Source organism: Elgaria multicarinata, chromosome 18, assembly GCF_023053635.1.
Source record: "Elgaria multicarinata webbii isolate HBS135686 ecotype San Diego chromosome 18, rElgMul1.1.pri, whole genome shotgun sequence".
Classification (NCBI taxonomy): Eukaryota; Metazoa; Chordata; class Lepidosauria; order Squamata; family Anguidae; genus Elgaria; species Elgaria multicarinata.
This window is the reverse complement of record NC_086188.1, coordinates 17,487,053-17,512,910: the sequence shown is the minus strand read 5'-3', so window position 1 is coordinate 17,512,910 and position 25,858 is coordinate 17,487,053. Positions and strand designations below refer to the sequence as shown.

Below are 25,858 nucleotides of genomic sequence, written 5' to 3'. Positions count from 1 at the left end.
TGGATCAGACCAAGGATCCATCTAGTCCAGCTGTCGACCAGGAACCCACAAGCAGGACACGGGTGCAATAGCACCCTCCCACCCATGTTCCCCAGCAACTCATGTATAAAGGCTTACTGCCTTGGATACTGGAGGTAGCACATATCTATCAGGACTAGTAGCCATTCTCCTCCAAGTATTTATTCAACCCCCTTTTAAAGCCATCCAAATTGGTGGCTACCACTACATCTTGTGGTAGTGAGTTCCACAGTTTAACTCTGCACTGGGTGAAGAAGTCCTTCCTTTTATCTGTCCTGGAGCTCCCACCAACCAGCTTCATGGGATGACCCCTTTGGGTTCTAGTATTATGGGAGAGGGTCAAAAACTTCTCCCTATCCACATTCTCCACATGCATAATTTAGTGCACAAAGTAACATTTTACTTTGCAGTCTATGACACGGGTTTGAGAGCGCACCGTTGTGGCCACAGCAATGAACTGCCAGCCAGCAGCATAAGGGCCCTGTCTCCACATCTGGCACATTGTGAAAAAGGGCATAAGCAAACTGATTTCTCTCTCCAAACCTTCCATTGCCCTATCTGAAGAAAGGGGAAACTAGCTTTCAAGGAAGAACAGTAAGGAAACAAATCCCGACCCCTCCCACAGTAAGATTTGGGAAAGACCGGATTCTGTTGTTAGCAGAGTTATGGACAACAATGAGAAATGTCCTGCAGCAAAACAGATTATAGGGGAAAGCTAATATAAGCATTCAGTGACTGAAAACAACAAGGCAGTGATGCTTTTATGAAATCAGGTGTTGCCCATTATTTAAAGCAGTGCTGTCTACACTGAAACACCTCACCCTGCTTTATGCCTTTGTATTCCACTGCACTTGTTGGTAGAGAATCATAGAATAGTAGAGTTGGAAGGGGCCTATAAGGCCATCGAGTCCAACCCCCTGCTCAATGCAGGAACCCACCTTAAAGCATCCCTGACAGATGCCTGTCCAGCTGCCTCTTCAAGGCCTCTTATGTGGGAGAGCCCACAACCTCCTTAGGTCATTCGCACCATTGTCGTACTGCTCTTACAATCAGGATGTTTTTCCTGATGTCCAGCCAGAATGTGGCTTCCTGAGCCCATTATTCTGTGTCCTGCATTCTGGGATGATCGAGAAGAGATCCTGCCCCTACTCTGAGGACTCCAACTTTATCATAGAAGAGCAGAGTTGGAAGGGGCCTATAAGGCCATGGAGTCCAACCCCCTGCTCAGTGCAGGAATCCACCTTAAAGCATCCCTGACAGATGGCTGCCCAGCTGTTTCTTAAAGGCCTCTAGTGAGGGAGAGCCCACAAGCTCCCTAGGTAACTGGTTCTTGGCATAAGACAGGGGAGACAGGGGGAATTTCAAACAAAAGAATAACGCTTTGTTTAGAATAGAAAACTACTGTTAACTTCCGAATAAGGAAAGTTCTGCTGCATTTTAATACCTGGTCACACAATCCTACCCCACACACATGATGCAACACTAGCTGTAACTGGCAGGAATACATTGGAAAAACTGCTCTAACCCTCTGGTCTTGTACTGGTGGTTGGAATGGCAACACCGGCAACATTTTCTTCACATTGGTGTAAGAATGGGAAGGGGGGGGGAGAAGAGTAGGTGAGAACCAACTCAAATAGGAAAATAAAACCCAGGTAAAAGTGGGCCTTAGATTACCACTTAAAGGTGAGCCCGTTCTGAAAGGTAGAACCACGGTTCCATCGTAAAACATGCCACCGTAATATGTATTTCTGCAGTGAAGAAGCTACAGTACGGGGCGTGGGCAGGTGAAGGTTCGTTTCCACATAACATATTGGCCCCGTTCAGACAACACGCTAAACCATGCTGCTTAACCACAAAATTCCGTTAACCATTTTGTGGTTAAGCAGCATGGTTTAGCGTGTTGTCTGAACGGGGCCACTGAAAGCTAACTGCACCTTCCAATGGATGGTTAGAGGAAGACATTGAGAAAAAAAATTAGGGCCACATCAAAACAGCGGCCACAAGCTGATGCACTTTGCTCCTGAAGATAACCATTGATCTACCAGGGATGGACAACTTGGGGGTGGGGGGAGCTCTAAATGTTTTCCATGCAAAAGGAGAGAATAGTCTCTGGATGCAGAAAACAATTTTATTGATGAAAAGGTCTGGGCTTTTCATCAATGAAGTTGTTTTCCGCACCATGAGACCATTTGTTCCTTTATGTTCACCATGAATGCTCACCTGCCTTGCACTTCTGGATGTTTTGGCCTACAACCACCATGATCCCTCACCATTGGCTATGCTTACTTGGGCTGCTGGGAGTTGTAGGCCAAAAACCTGGAGGTCTGCAAGTAGTCTAACCCTGAAAACGGATTGGGCATTCTTCCCGTAATAGATTGCTACTTTCAAGGAGCCTTACAGCTTGCCTCTTCTTCCTCTCTTCGAGAAGATGTCAACATTTATTTTATTTCATTTGCTACAGAGCACAAGGCTTCATCTTCCATTTTTCCCCTAGATACCAATTGCTTGCAGCTTTCAGAGTTTGGCAGAACAGTCGATTGAAAATGGCTCCTTCCTGGATATTAGGGATTTCTGTTAGCATTGAGCCATTTGGAGATTCACGAAATAATTCTGAAATTGCAAGCTGATAGAAAGGTCTTACTGCTCGCTATCAAAGCAGAACCTTTACACATGAACCCAGATTTTATTCGATTTCTAAATAGCTTGGACTAAGCACTGTGAATCGATGCTTGGTACTGAAAGCTCTCTCATGCTGCTACAAGCTGAAAGGGATTGGAACGAAATGAACAGAATATGCTTTTTTTTTAAAAAAAAAATCTCTCTTAACACACTAGAATTCATATTATCTAGAAAAACAGGCAGTAGAACAAAGGGCAAACAAGCATTTTTCTCATACAAATGCAGAGCTAGTTATGGAACTCATTCCCAAAGGATATTGTCATGGCGACTAGCATAGGCAGATAACCATTGATAGAGCTATTAAACCATGAAAAATAAAATGGAAGTGCTTATATTCAGAGGCGGTATACCTCTGATGGCAATGCATCATCAGTCTTCTGACTGAGTCATTTGGCTGGTCGCTGCTGGGGGAAGGTGCTAGACTCAAGGGTCCTTCGCCCTGATCTAGCATGGCAGGTCTTTTGGTAACAGATCCCCACCCACCAACATGCCCTCCGACCCTTCGTAGGCGAGAAAGTTAATGACAGATTATTCAATGCAATTTTCCACGTACGTATTAACTCCCAGCAGGGAGTTAAGCAATCATAGTCAAGCAATCATAATGCAAGGTGAGACATGCAGAGACAGATGCCTGGAGCAAAGCCTGGGTCATGGTGAGCAAAAAAAAAAAGTGGGAAAACAGTCAGTGGTTACAAGAATTAATCTGCCTCACTAACCAAAGGGAGAGTTCTAGGTTAATGGAGAGAGGGAACATGTAGCTTCCAACCTCATCTTGATACTTTCAAGGTTACCAACAACAGAAAAGTTGGGGAAGAAGCTCTGAGCTGAGTTTATCTTCATAATTCAGTCCATGACCCTGTTCAGACAACACTCTAAGCTATGGTGGTTAAGTGTTTGAGCTAAACATTGGGCCTGTTCAGATGACACTTCAGGCTCCGTGGTTAGCAAAACTGTGGTTCTCTGGGGTTAGCACTAACCACAAGCCGTGCCGTCGCACACAACACTTTAAGCCATGGTTAGAGCTGCTAACCCTGCTGCAGACAGTCCAACTGTGGTTAGCAAATGAGCAGGGTTTAGCAAAGTGCATCGCACCAGACACCTTAAACCCTGCTGCTTAACCAAAAGGTTTACGGTGTCTTCTGAAGAGGCCCACCATGACGTAGCGTGTCGTGTGACCATTCCTAACCATGGTGGCTACGTAACCATAGTTTAAACATGATCACTAACCATTTGCTACAAAAGGGTTAGTGGCCTAACCATGGCTTAGCGCGTTGTCTGAACAGGCCCTATACAGAGCCCTCAAATCTCATTGTAAACAACACTGTCATACAACAGTTAATGTTAAGGAATTCCAGGGAGGCCACCGGAATGGAATTCCTTCTTCTATAAGGATTAAAAGTCTGATATAAACTTGCTAATTCACTCCCAACTTTGACTCCTTAATGCTTTTGTTAGCTACAATGCTTCCTTTCCTACTGTTGTGCTATTTCACTAGATGTCTGTTTTTATGGATTTTAGATTTACGCTTTTTAGCCTATTATTGCTTTTACCAATAAATCGCCTTAAGAACACTTTCAGAAAGGCAGTTTCCAAAGTTTAAACATTCTATTATTACTTCTTTCCTAGATAATATTAAGGAGGAACCAACTGTACATTAACTATTGCTTTAAATGCAAAGCACTGGCACCCAAAGAACTATGCAGCTATTTCTGCTCGCATTCTACCAAAACCAACAAAGAATGGCAAGTGAATTTTGGAAATGGGAAAAGCAGGTGGATCAGTTCAAAAAGGCAGTTTGTGAATGGTAAGAAAGCCTGCTGCTCAACGGTCAGAACGCCATCTCCATGGGCGTGCCTCCAATAGTTCTCTGGATCTTGGCCAATGACTCCTTATATCTCTAGGGGAAATTACAGGTCCCACCTTGTAGGAAAGCAACACTTCAGCTGAGTCCTATCTCAAAACGCAACCACATGCAGAGCACTTGAGTAGATGCTATCACACTTTGAGAGTTTGTCTAAACAGGACTTCTTTTATTGGGGTGGATGGGGAAGCAGAAGACTGAATAATGAGAACGGAACATTTTAAAAGTTACAGATTAAGATTGCAGAATTGGAGAAGATAGTACTCATACAGCTCTACAAAAACAGCAGACACATCCTTTATCACCATCCACAACCCAATCTACGCAAGGAGAACATATTTAGGAGACTCATAAATCACCAGCTTGCTAATAACCACTCACCTGTGGCAAGCAAAACTTACCTACAGGGGACTAGGCAAGAAAAACTCAACAGAAACTTGATGTAGATGGTAGATGTGGGGAGTGAACCAGTACGTTTTGTGGGCATGAATGTGGAAGGCTACATGAATGTGAAAGGAAGCCTTCTAAAGCACCAGCAGAACATACACAGATTTTCTATAGAAATTGCAAAATAAAGCAATATTCTCCTGGGTGGTGTGGTGTGTGTGTGTCTTTTAATTCCACATTGCAACAACTCTACCAGCCGCTCAAAGCATAAACCTACGTTTGAAGGACAAAGGTTGTTTACAGTTTCCCCCCACCTGAGAGGCAGCAGGAAGGTGTGAAAGGTTTAAGAGGCTGCAGTATGTCTCGAACACGCTAGGTTGAAGAGTGAAAACAGAAAGGCAGCAGCTTTGCCTTGAATATCCACCCCAACAAGATAAACCATGCGAACCGGAGACAAACACAGAGACCAGTGCCTGGGCCGCTGAACACAATGTGGAAAGGGTAATTTTTTTGTAGCTTAGGGAGGCCATATCTTCACCTCTCCCAGGCTCTGGGGAACAGCATCATACAACAGACATATTGCTTGAGGAAGGGATATAAGCAGAGTTTCGGAGTCCTAATGCGTTATGGTCACTATATATATATACACACAGCACAATATGGTCGCATGACTCATACAACCTTACCCAAGACCAAACAGTCTTGGATTTTTATCAGACTTTTTCAGCTAGTAGAATGACTGCATGGTGCTACTTCCTCTGTCAAGAAACGTCACAGCAGGGGCTCAAAACAAAGTCTCCACTATCAATGTACCAAAGGTTTAGGCACGGCAAATAAAACAGTGAGGATCTAATGAGAAGGCTATGTTTAAACTTCCTAGGGAAACAACATGCACACTTTTCCCTTAACTGCACTGACTGAGACAAGCAATTGCTTGCAGAGCTGAAATGAGCATGTACCAAAGGCAAAGGCAGACTTGAGCAAACAGGAGCTGGCGTCTGGTGGATACGAAGCCGTAAGACATTGCTTAGCTTCCCATATTTGCTTTCTCGACCCTTACACGTACACCTCCATCCTATGGCTCAACTCAGCAGGTCGTTCAGAGACAAAATATTAAGCCGCTTATAGCAGGATCGCCTACTTGGTTCCGGGTTCAAATAAATAAAACCTGCACGCTGCGGATGTACATTCCGCCCCCCCCCAAATGGGTTCAAGATGTCCGTGCAACCCACAAAACATCACAACTTCCACCCATTAAAGGTGAGTGCATGCGTTCTAGTCCTATTTGTGGGCTCTCCCACAGTGCAAGACTATGGCATGGAACCAGAATGAGGACGCTGCCTCCTGTGCAGTCACCACTTCCTCTTCCACTTTCATAAACAACCCAAGGACACCTCGTTTGTTGAGGGACAAACAACCTAGGGTTTTAACCAAACAACAAACAATGGGTTCAGACTTTGTCCCTCCAACAACCCGGAGTTCTCAGTTCACATGTCTCATCAAACGACACAGGAACAGGGTTGTTTATGAAAGCGGATGCAGAGCAGAAGTGGCCAGCAGACGACGGGCAGCGCAAGCGTGTGGCGATTTAACCCATAGTTAAGTTGTTACCTGCGAACCGGACCTCTGCCTCCTCCCTCAGGAGCCAAGGCTGAGGGAAAACACCTCCAGAGGAAGTAATGAGATTTTGGAAATATGAATAAGATCCCGGGGTTGGAGGGAGCACATTTAGGTTAATTATGTTATGTTAAATGGAATTAAGTTAGAACATATGTTTATTAAATTGTTTATGTATTATGGGGCATTGTTTCATATTGTATTGTTGTATTGTTTGGATGTTTTAAAAATAAAAATTATTAAAAAAAAAAAAGGAGCCAAGGCTGCATTAGTAGCAATTTTGGGCCACTTGCTACATCTTCCTTATCCTTTGTCTAACACCTGTGGATTCGCCACTCGGGCACAGACCCACGTAAAGCCTGGGCAACCATCCAGACCCTCTCCAAAACTGTCACTGACCCGAGGAGAACAAGAAAAAGTTTCCAAGCATCCTTTCGGCTCCCACCAGCTCTTCTGTCAAACTCTTCAGCATAACACAGAACTGCCCTGTGAGCGGTTTAAAAATAAAAAATAAAGCTAACCAACGAGCCGGTTTCATACATGCATGCAGGTTACTCGATTTCCCAATGCTTGAAATGTAAGCAACACAACAGGCAGTTGAATGTGTGAATTGAAAAGCATTGCATTTGAGGTGATGCACCCATGTGATCGTTTCGTCTTCCGTACATGGAAATCACACTCAACGTGGCACTCATCAAGTTGTACATGCACACATCGGCAGTTGCTAAGTTCTTGGGAACTTCAAGAACGACGAATGATCTCTCTGCATGCCAGCAGAGAGATCTTTGGAGCCGAAAGCTTTGTAACATAGCTCGTCCTGCCGTACTAAATGATGTCTCAAAAGAGATCCCTCAGCTGTTGGCATGTGCTCATCTCTGGGAAGAAGCTAAGAATATGAAGCGAGGAGGAAAAGTTTGTGTAATCAATGCCCCTTCTGAGAGCTGTTTGGTGCTCTCTCATCTTGGGACTACAGAGGAGCTTTATGGTGGTATTTATTATTACTTTGGGGGCACATTAGCATCTCTATTATGAAGGGTGTTCAGCTCTAAGCCATTTTTCTGTATTTAAATGCTTTCCATCCTCAAAATCTAGAACCATAAAGAATTTTGAACGTGGACAAAGCGTTTGTTTTATGTAATAATATGTTCCTTTCATTGGTTGGTCCATTTATTCTGCGTGTGTTCTTGTGAACATGCATGCACGTGCAAGCTACAATCTCGAACAACATTAAGAGGAACTTAAAAGGCTGACTAAAATGCTGATGGCAAGGAAAGGAAATTGGAAACAAGCGTTTGCATGCATGATCTCTTGGGAAACTTTAGGACTGATTCACACATTACATTTTTCATACAAAGGGGACCTCTGTAAAGGAAAACAGCGTACACCCATGTATGCAGCAGTTTGCCCAATAGTATGATTTCCAGCAAATGCACAATTATATTGCACTTCAAATGGAACAGTGCATATGCTTTTTCCTACATAAAAGATGGGAGTGACACTACAGTAGCCTACCAACTTTTTGATAGCTGGTCTACATATTCAGGACATTTGGATCTGGCTAGAAGCCCTCCATAGCCTTTCCACCCTACAAAGCTAGGATATTTCCCTCCATCTGGAAGGGGGGAAATGTTGTATACACATCATTTGTTGCAGCTGCTACACCATTCTTATTAGCTGCACTGCAATGAGATTTTCAGATTGACTTCTTCAAAAACTTGTGGAACACTGTCAATTTTAAAATCAGGTCAAAACCTCTAAGCTGAGATTTACCTGAGATCCAAAGAAGCAATCCAATCCGTCCTGGTCCTGCTAACTCCTTGAAGGCAAAAAGCCTGTGTCACGAACCCTTGTCTTCAAGGAGCAAAACTAAAAAATAAATAGATTCCTTCCTCATCCTTAATTTCAAAATAATTCAATGATCTGTATTTAATACTCACTGTGCAGCTATTACGAAGGGCTTCAAATTTACGCTGGATTTCATCTCTATGTGCCTAAAGGAGGTAAGAAGTTGATCATCAATTTTTTCATACATTAGATTTAGAATCCAACAGCTGTCTCTAAATGAACTGCGGAACAATCTACCAGCAAGCAAAGTTTAGCAGGCAGATGCTGCAGGCTATAAGCGCTATCAGGACAAAAGAACCAGATGTTGTGTTGATTTTAAAGTATCCTCATGCTTCAAAGTTCTCAGCTACTGGAACTAAATGTACAGTTGCATGCACTGCTTCGTGGCAAATGCCATTCGTAGACAAAATGAGTCCTTTGAGGTGACCTCCAGAAGACAGTTTATAGTCTTTCCTTTTAGAGGTTCTTTACATTGTTTGCTGTACGTATTTATTTCCACATATGAACTAATACTTCATGTGACCTTTAAAAATAAATAAATAAATAAATCCTGCCCACGTATTAAGTCTTACACACACAAAAAGATTAGACAGAAAAGCCTACAGTGAAGCATCAGGCAAGCTTCCGAAGACACTTCCGTCACAAGTCTCCCTAACAGTCTGACCCTTTTCCCAAGGAACAAAAGTAAACCCAGCTAATTATTTCTTTGGGCAAGGGAAGTCTAACACATTGTATTTATTTATTTATTATTGCATTTATATCCCGCCTTTTTTCCTCCAAGGAACCCAAGGCGGCGTACATAATCCTCCTCCTCTCCTTTTTATCCTAACAACAACCCTGTGAGGTAGGTTGGGCTGAGAGTCTGTGACTGGCCCAGAGACACCCAGTGGGTTTCCATGGCCGAGTGGGGGCTAGAACCCGGATCTCCCGACTCCCAGTCCAACACTTTAGCCACTACACCACACTGGCTCTCACATGCGAAGACACGAAGCATTTCGTGTGAAGGCATGTGCCATTTCACTTGTTTCATAAGCAATGCGTGACGAAGATAAAGTTCATCTTCCAGCCAGTAGGAAGTTAAAGTTCATCTTCCAGCCAGTTGCCAGCAGTTTGGGGCTGCAGTAGAAAGACTCATGGGTCATTCATTGTTCAGCCGCCATTTTGTCTTTAGTCAGCCAATCTGCTTAGTACCCAAGACGCTCCAAGAGGAAAAGCCAAAGTTGGATGTGCTGGACTAGAAAATGAACTTTTTCTTCCACCAATCAAATGAGAGATTCAGACAAGAACACTTCCTTCCCAAACACCCAAAATCTTAAGAATGGTTGAATCATTAAGCTGAAACAGCAGCTCTTCCGAGGGAGTACAGATCTTAGACATACATAATTTCAGTGCCAAGTAAAATCATCTCATAAGGCAGCTCCCTGTCCTGATAGGCTAGAAGCCAGGTGTTCCAAAAATCTTCACGGATCTGAAAGGCCGCTTCCATCATGAGCAAGAAGAAATGGAACTGTACTCAAAAGGACAAGATAGAGAAGCGGTGGCCAACCTTTGGGGCAAATGTGTCAGAAGTCCAATGTATGAGACGGCACCACTTTAGTGGATACAGGTAGCTCCCACCCACCCCTGCCTTGGGGTAGTTCTGCCTCTTGTCTACTGAGCCAGACAACAGGCACATCATAAGAGAGGCCGGAAGGCATGCAGACCTCATTCCATAGGCATTTTCTGACAATGCCTATTCACATGAAGCTGCGTTATTTGTCCAGCCAACCCAGTATTGGCTGTTCTGACTGGCAGGGCCTCTTGGACTCTCAGGGGCTGTTCACACAACGTGCTAACCCACAGTCAGTGGTTGAGTGTACGTTGTTTCGAACTGTGGGTTGTTTGTCACTTGAAAGCAGCCAGGATAGCTTGTTAAACCGCCCTGAACAACCCAACAACAAGCCATCGGTTCTCAAGATGAAACATAAGCCACACTGCCTGGTTAACAAGCCACCCTGGCTGTGTCCAGTCAACACACTAACCTACGGTTCAACAAACAACCCACAGTTCAAAACAACCCACACTCAACCACTGAAATGTGAGTTAATATGTTGCGTGAAGAGCCCCACAGGCACAGTAAATGTGGGGAAAGACAATGCAATTACACTTCCTAGCTAACGTTGGTATATTTAACATTCACATTACAGAATGCAGCAGCACAAGTGCTCCGGTGAAAATCAGCCTATGCTCTAATAAGACCCACAAACCCTTACACGTCAGTGCAGAAATGCCACAACCCCCTGCCACATGTGCCACTTATGGCACCCATGCCTCAGGATGACCACCTGCGGGATACACCACGACATCCATGACTTGTACTTCGTTTTGTTGCACAGTGGGGTAGCACTCAGCTTGTGCACCATCTTAGAACGCCGAAGAGAAAGGACTTCCCTTCCCCAGGTTACCACCACCGCAAGCAAATCTTCTGCCGAATCCCTCAAGCCCCAAAGAAAAGCTGCAAAGGCAGAAAGGGAGTCCCTAGATGAAAGGAAAGCGGCATCCCTTTCATTAGCTTCCGTTGAGACACACACGCCACCCTACTTCCAACCTAGCTGGATACAATCACCGCTAAAATTGGCTGTTACAGCAAGAGACAGCTGGCAGCCGCAGCAGAAGTAAATCATCTGTACCACCCACAAATTTGGCAAATCTTGAATTCAGTTCCAACTTCTTAAAGCATACTGTTGCAAGAACAAGGTCTTTTACATCTCAGTAGCATATCGCATACATTTAGGTTCAGTTCAGAGGGGCAAGAGGAACCACTACCTTAATGAAGGCTTCACTCACCACGTACAGCAAGATATAAAATTGATACCTTTGTTAGGGAACAAATTTAAAGGCAGCAGTTTACTATAGTTTTTTTTAAAAAAAAAATTAGGGAGCACAGTAGCATAAAAGTATGCCATTAAAGAGAACCCTCCCAACCCATATAAGTCACAGCACTTCTGTGAAATGGGAACACACATCTGGGGATTGTAGTTTTGAAACCTGTAGCTAACCTCTTTCACGGACAAATCTGATCATTGGTCATACGGACAGAATGTCGGTGAACTTTCACAAAAGCAAAAAACATTGAGGCTCAATAGTGCGCTACATACGGGGAGTTCACATAGACCTGTTCAGAGCTACGGATCTTTCAGAGAATAGGCTTACAAGGTGGTCAAGAGTCTGATGGATCCTATCTTCAAACCTCTGCTTTTAACCAGGGTATTTTAACACTGGAAGTAAACTTGTTAGTGTAATCCCAAAGAAGTCACAAAATGCACAAAGGCATGTGGTGTTTCAGAATCTAAGTTAAGTTGTGGGGAAAACAGACAACACCTTGAGATCAATGCCAGCTTATAATCTGAAATCAAAGCATTGACTCGGGCTACAGGCAGGAATCCTACTGAAGTTACAGCAGCAGACGACTTTCCCCCTTAGGAATCGGAACACTCAAATCTCCTGACTTTTTCTTTCATCTACTTAAACTATGTTCCGGTACCCGAAGCAACAAAAGGACTTTTGATTCTCTCTGTGCACTTTTCAGAACAGGGGTGAACAACTCTGGGAATTCCGGGGGCCATTTTCGCCCCCTGGATACCCCCACTTGCGGGCCAAACCTCGCCCACCCGCAGTCACGCAAAAATAAATAAAAATAAAAATATAAAAACAAATAGCGCCCAAAGGGGCTAGTAGGTATGGAGGACTCAAAGGGCCAAAAAGGTTCGAAATGGCTGCTCTGGATGCATTTTTTTTTTTAACATACTAAAAAAAAAAAAAAAAAACTGTTGCAGGTTCCCGATTCCTGCTTTAGAACAAAGCAACCTGTCATGTTGAGCAGCCTCTTTCAAAAGATTGTTCACCAACAGAACATGTTCTGCCCTCTAACAAAAAAGGTCTGGTTGTGAAAGCCTTTCTATGTCCCTAAAAGCAACTGAGGTGGAGTTACATCTGTGCTCAAGATGGACTGAGTGGTGGACCCGTTCCAGACAAACCCTGAGTTGTGGAACCGTTCCAGGTAGGAAGGAGGAGTCTGGTGACCAAAAGGAAGATGCCACACGAGGGAATTTTTGTGGAACCCACGTGACCATCTGCATTTGACTAGCTACAGTCAGGTGTGCTTTTCTGCATGTGAAAAACGCAATTTGGCAAGTGGATTCCATTTTCAAGCTTCTTCAGTGTGCCTACACATGTCAAGCGGAGGATTTAACAGTGGCTACTTTTCTAGCCCCGAATTCCCCCTACCACCTGCTCAGGCATATTTCTATTGCTTTGAAGAGAGAAACCCAGACGTAGAAACATTATCGCATCTCCTGGGATCCTACTTCCCATATTGCAAACATTTCAGTTTCTCAGGAGCACATTTTCAACAAACATCAACATCAGCTGCGAGATCAAGCAAAGCAGGAACAGCCAAGCCAAGCCATCTGCAGAACATCTTCCTCAACCCAAGATATATTTCAATACGTCCATTTTAAAACTGAACCAGCGGATTGCACGCTTCAAGGGGGCAGCTCCTTCCGCCAGCCCAGAATCCGACAGCTTACCGTCAGAGCTTGAATCTCCTCTTCTGCCTCAGCCGTGGTCTCCTCTAACTCGGTTTTAGCCTCCCGGAGCTGACTTTCCAGGGCTGCACGGGCAGCCTGCAACCCTGAAATCTGAGATTCCCTCTCCTGGAGGGTGAGCTGCAATTCTGTCAGCTGCCGCTTCAATTCCAATTTTTGTTCTTCATGTTCAAGGCTTACCTGAAGAGTTTAAATAGAGGATTGAGACATTTGAACTTCAAATTGAATGCTTGCTTAAGACCTTCCAGCAGCAATGCCCTTCCCCTATCTGCATAGGATAAAGTCCCTGGCCTTTACACATAGACGTAGGAATGAGTAGGAGAACATTTCAATCTCCCTGGACATTCTGTTTTAGACCTGAAAGTTGCCATTCTCCAACAGAGAATTGTCCGAAGGAGATCCAGTGTGAGACAGCTGAAATGGAATAACGTAGTTTGATTCTATTTGTTTTGGTCTAAACTTAGACAATGGTTTCCCATTACTGGTTTTAATTCATTTAGCAATGCTAAATGATTGTGTTATCACAAACTAACACTATCATGAATAGTTACTATGCTTGTCTTGCATGCATTCAAGCTCTAATTCGGTTGTCACAGGCTCTACGTCTTGCATTTCAGACATCAGGACTGTGTACAGACATCCTAACAAACCATGATTTATCGTGATGGAATGAGCTTGGCCTCCCCACCCCAGGCTTATTCACTTCCCCCTCCCTGCTCCTCTGGTGAGATTGCAAAGAGATCAGAAACTTTTACTTCCATTTTTTTATTAACTGCAGTTGAATATGACACCTAAACCCTAAACTATGGTTAATATTAACCATGGTTTGTTGAAATAAGCCAGCTTCATACATCATGGTTTGAAGTTGGCTTGTCCCAAACAAACTATAGTTAAGGTTAACAACAGCATGTCAAGTTGTCAAAAGAAGCTGTGGTTAATCAAATATGGAAGCAAAAGCTTCTGAACTCTTCTTCATGGCTATGCTGGAGAAGCAGGAAGCCCATTTGATTCCTCTTTTAACAGTTGTTTGCACTGCCAAATGGGGATCACACTGATGAAGCGGACTCTAGCCCATCAAAGCTTATTCCATAATAAATTTGTTAGTCTTTAAGGCAAGGATGGGAATCATGTAACCCTCTAGATGCTTTGGCCATCAACTCCCATCATCCCCCTATGCAGGCTAAAGCTGTTAGGAGTTGTAGGTGAAAACATCTGGTAGGCCACAAGTTGCCCACCCTTGCTTTAAAGTGAAACAGAAATTTTGTTGTTCATACTTAAGAGTGTCATTCTGGAATTGCATCATAACACAAGACGACATGACTAGGTTTGCATGCATTGCTCAAATGCACACCAATGCATACTTTAATGTGAAGAGAATCTATTTCCACTTCACTCACACTCTCATTGCTTTCCATTGTTCCCCTTTTCCCTTGCAGTTTTATTATTATACGCAGATCTCCCTTATTAGCAGGAAATTCTGACTCCTTAAGAAATTCACATTTCTGAGTGAGAAATTGGGACAGAGGCATGTACTTCAAACAATGCTTGTAAAAACAAGTGTTAAAATTGTTACCAGTCTTGCTAAGCAGGCTATTAGCTTTCTCTCTCTCAATAGCATTCCCTATTTAGGCCGTGCAGTTTACAAAGCATTAGGTATACATCATTTTTGGAATCCAAAACTAATATTCTGGCTGTAAAATGTTCAGCATTTGGCATTGCTGAATAATTAACAACTATCACATATTTATGGAAGTAACTAGGTTAACAAAGTTTACGAGCTGTCACAAAGCAAACAGTTAAATACCTGGGGTAAAATCCAACGTAAGTCCTTCTTAGAGTGGACCCATTGAAATGAATGGGATTTAAGATATTCATTTAAGCCCCATTCAGTTCAATGGGTATACTCCAAGTAGGACTTATGTTGGATTTAACCTTGATATGGGGAGAAAAAACCTTGCTAAATTCAGTTATTCTCCAGATTCTAATTACAGGCTCTGTTCAGACAACACACTAAACCTTGCTGGTTAAGCATTTTGAGCAAAATGTTATGGCTTAGCGTGTTGTGTGAACCATGACTTAAGTGTATCTTGTGAACCGTTCCTAACCATGGTGGCTCCATAAACACGCTCGCTAACCACTTGCTGCAAAAGGTTTAGCGGCCTAACTCTGGCTTAGTGTGTTGCCTGAACAGGCCTACAGGCTCATCAGTCCTCTGTATGGATGCAAAGTCATGTCTAAACGCACAGCGGCAAAGGAATGAACGCCATTCAAAGAGGTCTAGCTGAATCACCTCAAGCAGCCCACCCCCTCCAATTTTCTGCCAGGATGAGGTCAGCCCTATGCCAAAGTTGTCTATATCCCCTTCAAGAAGTTCCAGGTATTTCATCCACTTAGGAGGCGCCACAATCAGAGAATCTCTGAGCTGCCGCACTGCTGTTGCTAACCAGGGGCTTGTCTATACAGCTTGTTTACCCCGATCTAAATGCGCATATTCACGTTTCAGGACACACGACGCAGCCGTCCATTCGGCATAGCGCCGTTTTTTTAATGCAATAATGCGCATATCCGCATTCACGATTTACCGTGAGTTTTCAATCACATCCGAGTTTGTACCACATTATGGCTATGTGTCTTTGGGGGAGTTAAATCGCATTTTGACATGCGGGCGGAGCTTTGAAGGTAAGACAAGGTGATTGGATGATTTTCCACCTTCCCACCTATCGTGTCCTCTGGCTGCCTCGTTCCTTCCTGCCGTTTTCATGTTGAATTAAGATGAAGCTTTTAAAATGAAAACAGGGGGGGGGGAACAGGCAGCGAGAGACAGGAGACTTGTTCAGTCCCCCGCTCACATCCTCGCTGCCCCATTCTGTGCCCCACTTGCTTTTCCTCCTATATGGGGAATGGACAGATACAGGTTTTAAAATGAAAACAAAGAGGGGTGAATGGGTAGCGAGAGACAGGAGACCTGTTCAGTCCCCCGCTCACATCCTCCTCTGCTGCCTCGTTCCTTTCCCCCGCTTCTATGAATCCGCGGAACTCCGCAGATAAGATTTATACCTTCATTCCTCTCTACTCTATAACATTATATATGTGATAATGCGATAATGCGCATTAATAACTGCACTATAAAAAAACCCAGGAAATAAATTGCTGCTGCAGTGTGACACTCTTTCACTAGATTCTTATCAACAAAAATTCGGGTTTATATTTAACGAGGAGCAATCCCATTATTGTATAGATGGGGGCTAAGTATTAAATACTAACGGTAGCAGCAGCATTACCAGAAGCAAGTATGAAAGCATTTTATTTTGATTTTTTTTACCTCTCGCAACCTCGTCTCCAGCTCCAACAACCGAGTCTTGTCAGTGTGGTCCTGATGGCTGATTTTGTCCAACTGTTCCTCCAGTTTATTGTTGTGGGCTTCCAGCTTCCCAGCTTGGGTTTCCAGATAAAACTTCTGCTGTCTGAGCTCGGAAATCATTTCTTCTTGGGCTTTCCTGAAAAGTGGGGAGGGGAAGGGGCGCTCTAGTTCGAAGGCCTGCTCTTTCGACTAGGGAACAAACTGAAAACGCCCCTCCCTATGCCGGGAGCCACCAGCTGAATGCATCCCATCCCCTCAATGCTCATTTGAAAGCTTGTCTAAAAATTAAGAAATGGCATATTAGTCACCGAGGCTGCTGGCAGAAAGCAGTCATGTCGGCCAGCTGCGTCTTGTCGACTCACAGAAAAAAACTGGGTAATTTGACCAGAGAAAATTGGCTAATTCCACAACTTCGCCTTAGAAGAAGGAGCTAACTGGTGCTACCATGTTGTGCCTTCTCTTGCTGTGCCCTAAAGGAATGGAGCTCGCCCTCTTCTAACCACTTTTCAGGATGAAGATATGCCTTCTTGCCAAGCCTCAGCAAGACCTTGTCATGATTCTAAGCCCGGCTGCCAGTATGAGACAATAAAGACCTCTGCTGTGTAATCCACAACGTTTTATTCAACAAACATCTCTTCTCACCTGAAGGGTGTGTGAACGCTAGGAGCTGTGCTCTAAGCTTAATCTGACTAACAAAGCCAGGCAGGTGCCTTCAACTCAAGCAGGGCTTTCCCCAACATTCCAACAGAGACTTTTCGTCATGGAAGGTCTTTCTTAAGACGCCTCTTGTGAGCCCCTACCGAAAGAGACCGCCTCCCAGCTCCTCTCAACTCTGCCCTCTTGACCCTGCGGCGGACTCTGGGGTACATTAACTCCAATGTCCCTTCCCCTTTGACAGGGGCTGAGTTCCCAGGAGGTGGGGAGTGGTCTCTGGGCCATCTTCATTCTCACAGATAAGCTGCAGGGAAGATTCATCCTTGACTCCTGAAGAGTCTTGGAAAATCTCCTCCCCTGCTTCCTGTGTTGGCTGGTAAATTTCTGGTCCTTCTTCTCCAGATTCTGGGTCTGATTCTCTCACACACACCGCAATCCCTTTCCCCACACCAGAGAAAACAAGCTTGATCCTAACAGACCTGGGGATTCCAAAGTAAGATTTTCAGAAGATCTGATAGCTGGGATACCTAGATATTCAGAGTGCTTAAATAACTCAATGGCTAAGACTGGAGTGGGGAACCTCAAGCCTGGGTGGGGGTGGCAAATCAGGCCTGCTGCAGTTTCCCAGATAGCTGCACCCCTTCCACCAAACCACCAATCATTTCACATGCAGTCGCCCCCCCCATTCTAAAATGCCTCTCCTAAGGCTCCGTTACTAGCATTAAGAGCTTCAAGCTATAGTCCACCAACACCTTTTGTATTTTCAGCCGCATCCCTTTTAAAAACCTCTGGTTCCAGCCTGTTTGCTTTTGACCCCACCCACCCTTCTCCAAAATTGAATTTGGCCCCTGGGTTAAGAGGTCTAGAGCAGCTGCGGGGGGTCACGTGCTATCACTTCCCCTTACCATGGTTAAGGCTTACACGGGCCGTATCGTTAAGAGGGAACTCTGGTTATTGGTAATCATGAATAAAGCGAGGGAAACATCAACTTTAACCACAGTGAAAGATGAGTAGGGGAATTCAAGCGAGGCTGCAGGAATGCACCCATAACCAGGGTGAAGCGATGAGAAACCATTACATTTGCACCAACATATTCAATGGCTGGTGGAGAAATTAACCAGTCGTTTCCGTATGGCTAGAGGAGAAATAAAGGAAGATAATTGCGTAACAACTTGGCATCCTTAAGGGTTTTTTGTTTTGTTTTTAGCACTGAATGCTGAAGATGGACCTCCAATTATTCAACTGGAGTTTTGGCATAGTAGATTCTAATTTGGTATAGAAACAGACCAATTAACAACAGATATAATAGTTTAACTGTATTATTTACAGGTGCACTGATAATATATGTGTGTGACTATATTTGACATCTGTTATAATTACTTGTAAGTTTTGGGGACTGGGAGGGAAGGATTGACGTACCCTTTATTGCTGGAAAATGCCTTATAAGCAATAAATACATTTTTAAAAACAAAAAAGACATTCAGGGGCTGACAATAAGACTAGCAAGTGGAGCTTAGAACTTGCCTTCTTCTCCTCTCCCATATAACTAAAGCCCCAGGGCTACCTTGAAGCCTGTAGCATCAGGAAACAGCAATTGTTTCCCTACTTAGAGCTGGCAAGTGCAAATTTCTTGTTTATGCCTACATCTCAATTTCCCTCGCTCCAAAAGTGCCTCAGAACCTGAACTAAAACTAAAAACTTTAAACAAAAAGGGGATCAGGTGGCATGCAACAAAACCAGGGGAAGATCAAGAACTTCATAGTTTAATCAAGTATCTCTGGTGAAAGGAAGCCTTCAGGCTAGCAAGCGTTAATAGCCGTAGTAGCCAGCTATGCAAAAGACAGCAAGTGGGATCGTCGAATGATTTTCCTTTCACTTAACCCCCCCACAAAAAAAACCAACACAACCCAAACCTCTCAAATCAAGGGCTCTTTGTGAAAAGCACAAAGAAGGAGTCGCTTCAGTGTGAGTAACCAGCACTCTAAACTTCTCCAGGGCGCTGCGAGCAAAAGACAGCTTAATAGCAGCTCTTATACTTACATGTTCCTCTGGGTAAATAGGCTGCTGTTTGCGGCAAGCTTATTAGCTTCAGACAGTTCCACTATTCTCTGTTCTAGAGATCTAATCTTTGAATCCATAGCATTGAGCATCTGAAAGAAACGTATCTTCTATTAATGTTTTAATCTTGCAAACCGCCTTGAGTCCCAGTACAGGGGAAAAGGCAGGATAGAAATATAATAATAAATAGTAATAATGCTGAACGGGGGCTGTCGGACTGTGTTCTGGGGAGCTCTGGGTTTCCTAGGATGCTTTGCAAAGGTTGCTCCAAAAGATCGTCGGTAGTAGCTGACAAGCTTCCTCAAGAGGCTACTTGCGTACCGCAACGGACCTTTTCTTGCAAGGCACAACCGCAAAGAAAGGATACTGTGTATTCTAAGACGCATTTGAAGTTCAGGGGAGGGTGATGGGGAGGGTCCAGAGAACACCCAGGACTCTATGTGAATGGTGGGTGCGCCCTACAACACACAGCAGAATACTCTGAAGGACTCTGGAGTTCCACGGCAAGGCGGAAGCCCTGTGGGCGAGTGGTTCCCCAGTCCGGGAGACAGGCTCATTGCCTGTTTTGGATAGGTTTGCACTCCCCTTGAAACTAAGCTGACAACCATTACCCAGAGGACCTTCTCTTCCGCCGCTCCAGACTGTGGAATGGCCTGCCGGGAGAGATCCGCCAGTTTAATAGTCTTTCTGAATTTAAAAAAAGCTATAAAGACAGATCTCTTCCGGCAGGCCTACCCAGTCGAATTTTAAGATGTCTTAAAAGATTTTAATAATGTATTGGTTTTATATTTTTAATCAGTTTTATATATTTTATATTTCTGTATTCTATGTTGTTCCCTGCCTTGATCCAGAGGGAGAGGTGGGTAAGAAATAATAATTATTATTATTATTATTATTATTATTATTATTATTATTATTATTAGGTTCGTAGTCTGGAGGGCATACCTAGATCCATCTCTGTCACTGGAGGCCCAAGTAGCCGTGGCGGGTCAGAGTACCTTTTGCCAGCTTCAGCTGGTTTGCCAGTTACGGCCTCTCGTGGAGAGGGATAGCTTGGCCATGATGGCACAGGTGTTAGACTGGATTACTGCAATGCGCTCTATGTGGGGCGGCCATAAGGCTGCTCCAGAAGCTAGAGCAGGTGCAGAACGCAGCAGCTCGGCTGTTGTCTGGAGCTGCCCTTTTCCAGCATGGAACTCAAACTCAATATGTTTATTGCTCAATCCACAGATCATTGCAACACATACAAACTTGACATTTTGCCATACTATACATGATAAAAATTACATATGGTTAAAAATTACAGAGCTATCAAAAACGTAACATGCATTACGTTTAGTAAGATAGTAAGATAGGAGCACAGCGGACACACAGAAACCTTTAATTGCTTCTCAATGACATTTCATTTATATCTCTGAATCTTTATAACAACACACACCGATAGTATCTAAAAACTTTGCTCTACATCTATTAGCTTTCACTGCAAATAGTGCAACCCTTTGTATAACATATGGGTTGGTTGAATATAATAGATAACTCAGTTTTTCCTTAGCACCCCAGTATTTCACTTTCTTTAAAAAAGGCTCTAAATAACTTTTCCTTATATCTATATATAAGGGGCAGTCAAATACATAGTGTGTTATGGAACTCCTTTGCTGAGGGAATTGCACTGACTGCCTATTCACTACCAGGACAGACATGTTAGCTTAGTTATCCCGACCAACCAAATATCATCTTTTGTATTGTGTCCAGTTCTGGGCACCACACTTCAAGAAGGATGCAGACAAGCAGGAGCGTGTTCAGAGGAGGGCAACGAGGATGATCAGGGGTCTGGAAACAAAGCCCTATGAAGAGAGACTGAAAGAACTGGACATGTTTAGCCTGGAGAAGAGAAGGTTGAGGGGAGACATGAGAGCACTCTTCAAATACTTAAAAGGTTGTCACACATCTCTTCTCAATCCTCCCAGATGCAGGACACGGAATAATGGGCTCAAGTTACAGGAAGCCGGATTCCAGCTGGACAACAGGAAAAACTTCCTGACTCTTAGAGCAGTACGACAATAGAATTACTGACCTCGGGAGGTAGTGGGCTCTCCCACACTAGAGGCATTCAAGAGGCAGCTGGACAACCATCTGTCAGGGATGCTTTAGGGTGGACTCCTGCATTGAGCGGGGGAGGGAGGGGGTTGGACTCGATGGCCTTGTAGGCCCCTTCCAACTCTACTATGATTCTATGATTAGGGTGCCTGAATGATGCTCCACGTACCGCTTTCTGTTCGGCAAGGATTTTGCATTTTTCCCGGGCTTCTTCCTCGTGTTTCCTTAACAGGTTCTCGAGCGCCTCTTTGTCCGCAAGGTCTTTTTTCATCTGATTGTCCAACACCTAAAGAGAAAGGAACAAGCTGTCTTACTTCATGCCTGGTGCCATTCATCAGCAATGGGACTGTTCGTGAGCAAGGGCAGCCCAAGAGATTTGGGTGCCTGAAATGGAAGGAAATCTCGTAGGGAGATGCCTTACACCAAGTATGACCAGGCACCCACAGTACCGCATGCACCAGGAGTGGAAATTTATGGCCCTCCATAAGTTTTGGCCTACAACTCCCATCAGCCTCCACCTTTGGCTATACTAGCTAGGGATGATGGGAGCTGTAGGCCAAAAACAAGTTGCCCATCCCTGGTATGCAGTGACTGGTGGTAGCATTTCTGGAGTCATCCCCAGGCCTACCTGGGGTTCAACCTGGGATCTTCGGCTTGCAGAGTGCGCTACCACTGAGCTATTTCATTTCCCCTTCTCTGTGTCACCTAGGGAGGGTCACAGAGCAGTGGTCGAGCGCATACCTTGCATGCCAAAGGCCCCACATACAACTCTTGCCATCTTCAGTTACAGGAACTCAAGTACCAGGGCTGGTAAAGAACCTGCCTGGACACTGCGATCAACATCTGGGGCCTTCTTCCGAGCGCCTCCTCCGAGAGAAGCTCGGAGGGTGGCGACAATGGACAGGGCCTTCTAAGAGGTGTCCCCCAGACTATGGAATGGAATGAGCTCCCCACTGAGCTCCGCCCAGCGCCAACACTGTCGTCCTTTCAGCACCAGGTTAAGACTGCCCTCTACTGCAAGGCATTCAATGGCATATGATGGGGCACTTATACCAATCGTCTAAACAGGTCTAGCATTTTATTGAAACTGTCTTTAGCTGTCTAAATTGTTTTAAATTTTGGATATTTAAATTCTTTATGCTGCACTTTACGCTGTATTTTTAATGCTCTTTTGGGATTATTTGTAAACCGCCAGAGAGCTTCGGCAGTTGGGCGCCGGTATAGAAATGAAATAAGTAACAATAAGAGCAAGAGGAGAAAGAAATAGGGAGTGAGAAGGTGAAAGGAAATGTTGCAAAACCGGTTCTGCAGCTTTAATGCCACCCTAGAGGCCTTGAAGAGGCAGCTGGACAGGCATCTGTCAGGGATGCTTTAAGGTGGATTCCTGCATTGAGCAGGGGGTTGGACTCCATGGCCTTATAGGCCCCTTCCAACTCTACTCTTCTATGATAAGGTTGGAGTCCTCAGAGTAGGGGCAAGATCTCTTCTCGATCATCCCAGAATGCAGGACACAGAATAATGGGCTCAGGAAGCCACATTCCAGCTGGAAATCAGGAAAAAACGTCCTGATTGTTAGAGCAGTACAACAATGGAGCCAATGATGGAGCCAATGACCTAGGGAGGTCATGGGCTCCCCCACCCTAGAGGCATTCAAGAGGCAGCTGGATAACCATCTGTCAGGGATGCTTTAAGGTGGATTCCTGCATTGAGCAGGGGGTTGGACTCCATAGCCTTATAGGCCCCTTCCAATTCCACTAGTCTATGATTCTATGAAAGGCAACAGCCTCAACCCTGTCAACCCTTGGCCATGGTGGTACAGGCATTGGTAACCTCAAGATTGGATTACTGCAACGCGCTCTATGTGGGGCTGCCCTTGAAGCTGCTCCGGAAGCTGGAGCTAGTGCAGAATGCTGCAGCTCGGCTGCTGTCTGGAGCTGCCCCTTTCCAGCATGTAACTCCTCTGTTGAGGGAACTGCACTAGCTGCCTATTCGCTACCAGGCCAGGTTGAAGGTTCTTGTACTTATATACAAAGCCCTAAACAACTTGGGACCAGGATACCTGCGAGAACGCCTTCTCCCTTACCAACCTGCCTGGTCACTGAGGTCATCTGAGGGCCTGCTCTTGGTGGTTCCACATAGATCCATCCTCTGATTGGAGTCCACCAGGGGAAGAGCCTTCAGCGTGGTGGCCCCCCTCCTGTGGAATTCCCTGCCTCTGGAGGTCAGGCAGGCGCCAACCTTGTACTCCTTTCGGCGCCTCCTGAAAACATCTTTATTCCAAGAAGCCTTTCCTTAATATGCAGCCTTGGATCTCTGTGTTTGCTTCTTTTAAATTTTGTTTTAACTGTTTTATTCTGTTTTTATTTTCATTTTATCTTGTACACCGCTCCGAAATTTTTCAATGGGGAGCGGTATATAAATATTCTAAATAAATAAATAAAGATGACAGTATTTAATTAGATGGGCCAATGATCTCCTGTAGCATAAGGCAGCTTCTTAAGCTCGTACACATGTGGCGTGCTCTCCTCTAATCCCTTTGGGACACTATTGGGAACTATTAAATGTGGCAGAGCGGAAGACTAGAAGACAGAGCGAATTAGAGCACAAGCTCTCTTGCACAATTCTCACTTGGATGAACAGGGGATGGCCAAGAGCACCACCAGCCGACGGCACCCCATGGGTCAGAAGTGTCTCAGCCACCTTTAATAGCTCCCCAAATTGGCTGCACAGTGCAACCGTCCCCACTTGCCTAATGGTAGGGCCGCCTCCATGAAAGAGTCCACGAGCAAAGGCTAGCAGAGAGTACAATATCATTAGACCTGGTAAATAGATTTCAATTAGAACGTATTTTTCCTTTGCGAATATATCCAGAGGTCTTTGATCACTGGCAGCAAAGCAACACAACACAGGCAATATTGAGAAAAGGGATTAATAATGGGCTGCCCAGTATAAGATACAGAGATCGCCTTTTTATGACATCACCTCAGATTGCATAGCGAATTAATTTACACCAACATGTATGCATGCATTAGCAACATCCACATCAGCTGGATCGTGATGAGGCTCTTTTACCACTGGAAAAAAGATGAAATTTAGCAATTTACCTGTTCCCCATTATCACACAGAACAAGTGGGTATTTCACATTATGAAAAGAATTGCTATTTTTAAAGTTGAAGGGGAATCCAATACCCACTAATGAAAGATTATGCAAGTTGGAGTCAAATTGTTCAGTCTTCTACCGCTGCTAAAACCAGTTACCACAGATCTCAATGAAACCCTACTCCTTATTTTCAAACCTGTGTCATCTTGACATCCACACATCTATTCAATCTTTCCATGGCATTTTTCTTTCTGTGAAGCCCACCCATAAAACTCACCAGTCACGTTTTAGTAAAAGTGTTTTCTGGAGCCCAAGAGTTTTTCGGCATATCAAATTATTAGCCCAATAGGGACATCACCATAATCTGGTTATTGTAAACATGGCATTGTGGTGTTACACACTGACTGATCGCTCCCGCTGCAAGCGAGAAATGCTCCATTCCAGAGTTGTCTGCCATGACGTGCAAACCAGAAACTTTTCTCATCTCCCCACAATAAGCCAGAGTTGGAACCCACGATTTCCTGGTCCGCACATCATGGTAAACAACCCAGGATGGAGTGTACACCAGCATGATGCCATATTCACAACAGCCCCAAATTTTAAATAATTGTTACAATTTTACACCAGCACTGCCCAAATTGTAATGAAGAGGTATTTGGGTTGGGGGTGGAATCAAGTACTAAGAATTGCCTAATTTGGGCTTAATTTTAGATGAGGGCTGTTCACACAACACATTAACCGACACTCAGTGGTTAAGTGGATTGCTTTGAACCATGGGTTGTTTGTTGAGCCATGGGTTAGTGTGTTGTCTGAATGCAGCAGCATTGCTTACCAATGCAGTATGGCTTAATTTCTCAAAGAAGCCACCTTGAGAACCCATGGTTTGTTATTGGGTTCTTCAGGGTGATTAACAAGCCACACTGCATGGTTAACAACCCCCAGTGATTGTGTTCAGATAGCACATGATAATCCACCCTGCGGAAAGCAAGCTGCGTCCGGACAACCCACTAACCCATGGTTGAACAAACAACTCAGGGTTCAAAACAACCCACTGAGTGTGGGTTAGCATGTTGTGATGACAGCCCCAATGTCTATAATTTCACCAAGATGTGTCATATAATTTCACCAAAGTGGTTCCGAAGTGTCCTTTGATTCACTACCAGTTTCCCCTACTCTGACACTTGACGAGTTACGTGCTCCATGCCAGCAATTCTTCCTTCAATTCCCTTTTTTTCCCCACCCTAGTTCCGCAGCCTTTTAGATTGAAAAGCTGTGGGTCAGAGCCCATCTCAGGGTTTTTTTTTAACCACATTGTATGGTACTGAGATCAGAAGGCACTTTATAAATACTCCACAACAATTCAAAAATACTTATGGTATCTGGGATACCCAAAGGCTCCGAAGCAAGCATCAATTACACCCATCCTAGATCACGAAAAAGGATGCAACGTCTCGGGGTTTTCACCAAGGAACAGATGCAGTTAAAATAGGATAGCTTGAGCCCAGAACTGGCTTCTGACCTGCAAAGCACTGGTCTCCTATCACATGATGGCAGATGGCAAGGAGGCACGTTTATCTGTTCCAAACACTCAGGG

At 44.4% G+C, this 25,858-nt stretch overlaps 1 protein-coding gene across 1 annotated transcript in view; it reads right to left on the bottom strand.

The window, feature by feature from the left end:
- The window catches only part of CIT (citron rho-interacting serine/threonine kinase), a 136,232-nt gene that overhangs the window by 49,431 nt on the left and 60,943 nt on the right, over positions 1–25,858 (bottom strand). Inside the window, exons 19-23 of the mRNA XM_063144223.1 lie at positions 21,333–21,449; positions 19,049–19,158; positions 16,316–16,490; positions 12,976–13,173; positions 8,500–8,553 (exon numbers count right to left, since the gene is read on the bottom strand). Coding sequence (XP_063000293.1) covers positions 8,500–8,553; positions 12,976–13,173; positions 16,316–16,490; positions 19,049–19,158; positions 21,333–21,449 — 654 coding nt within the window. The remainder of the gene's footprint in view (positions 1–8,499; positions 8,554–12,975; positions 13,174–16,315; positions 16,491–19,048; positions 19,159–21,332; positions 21,450–25,858) is intronic.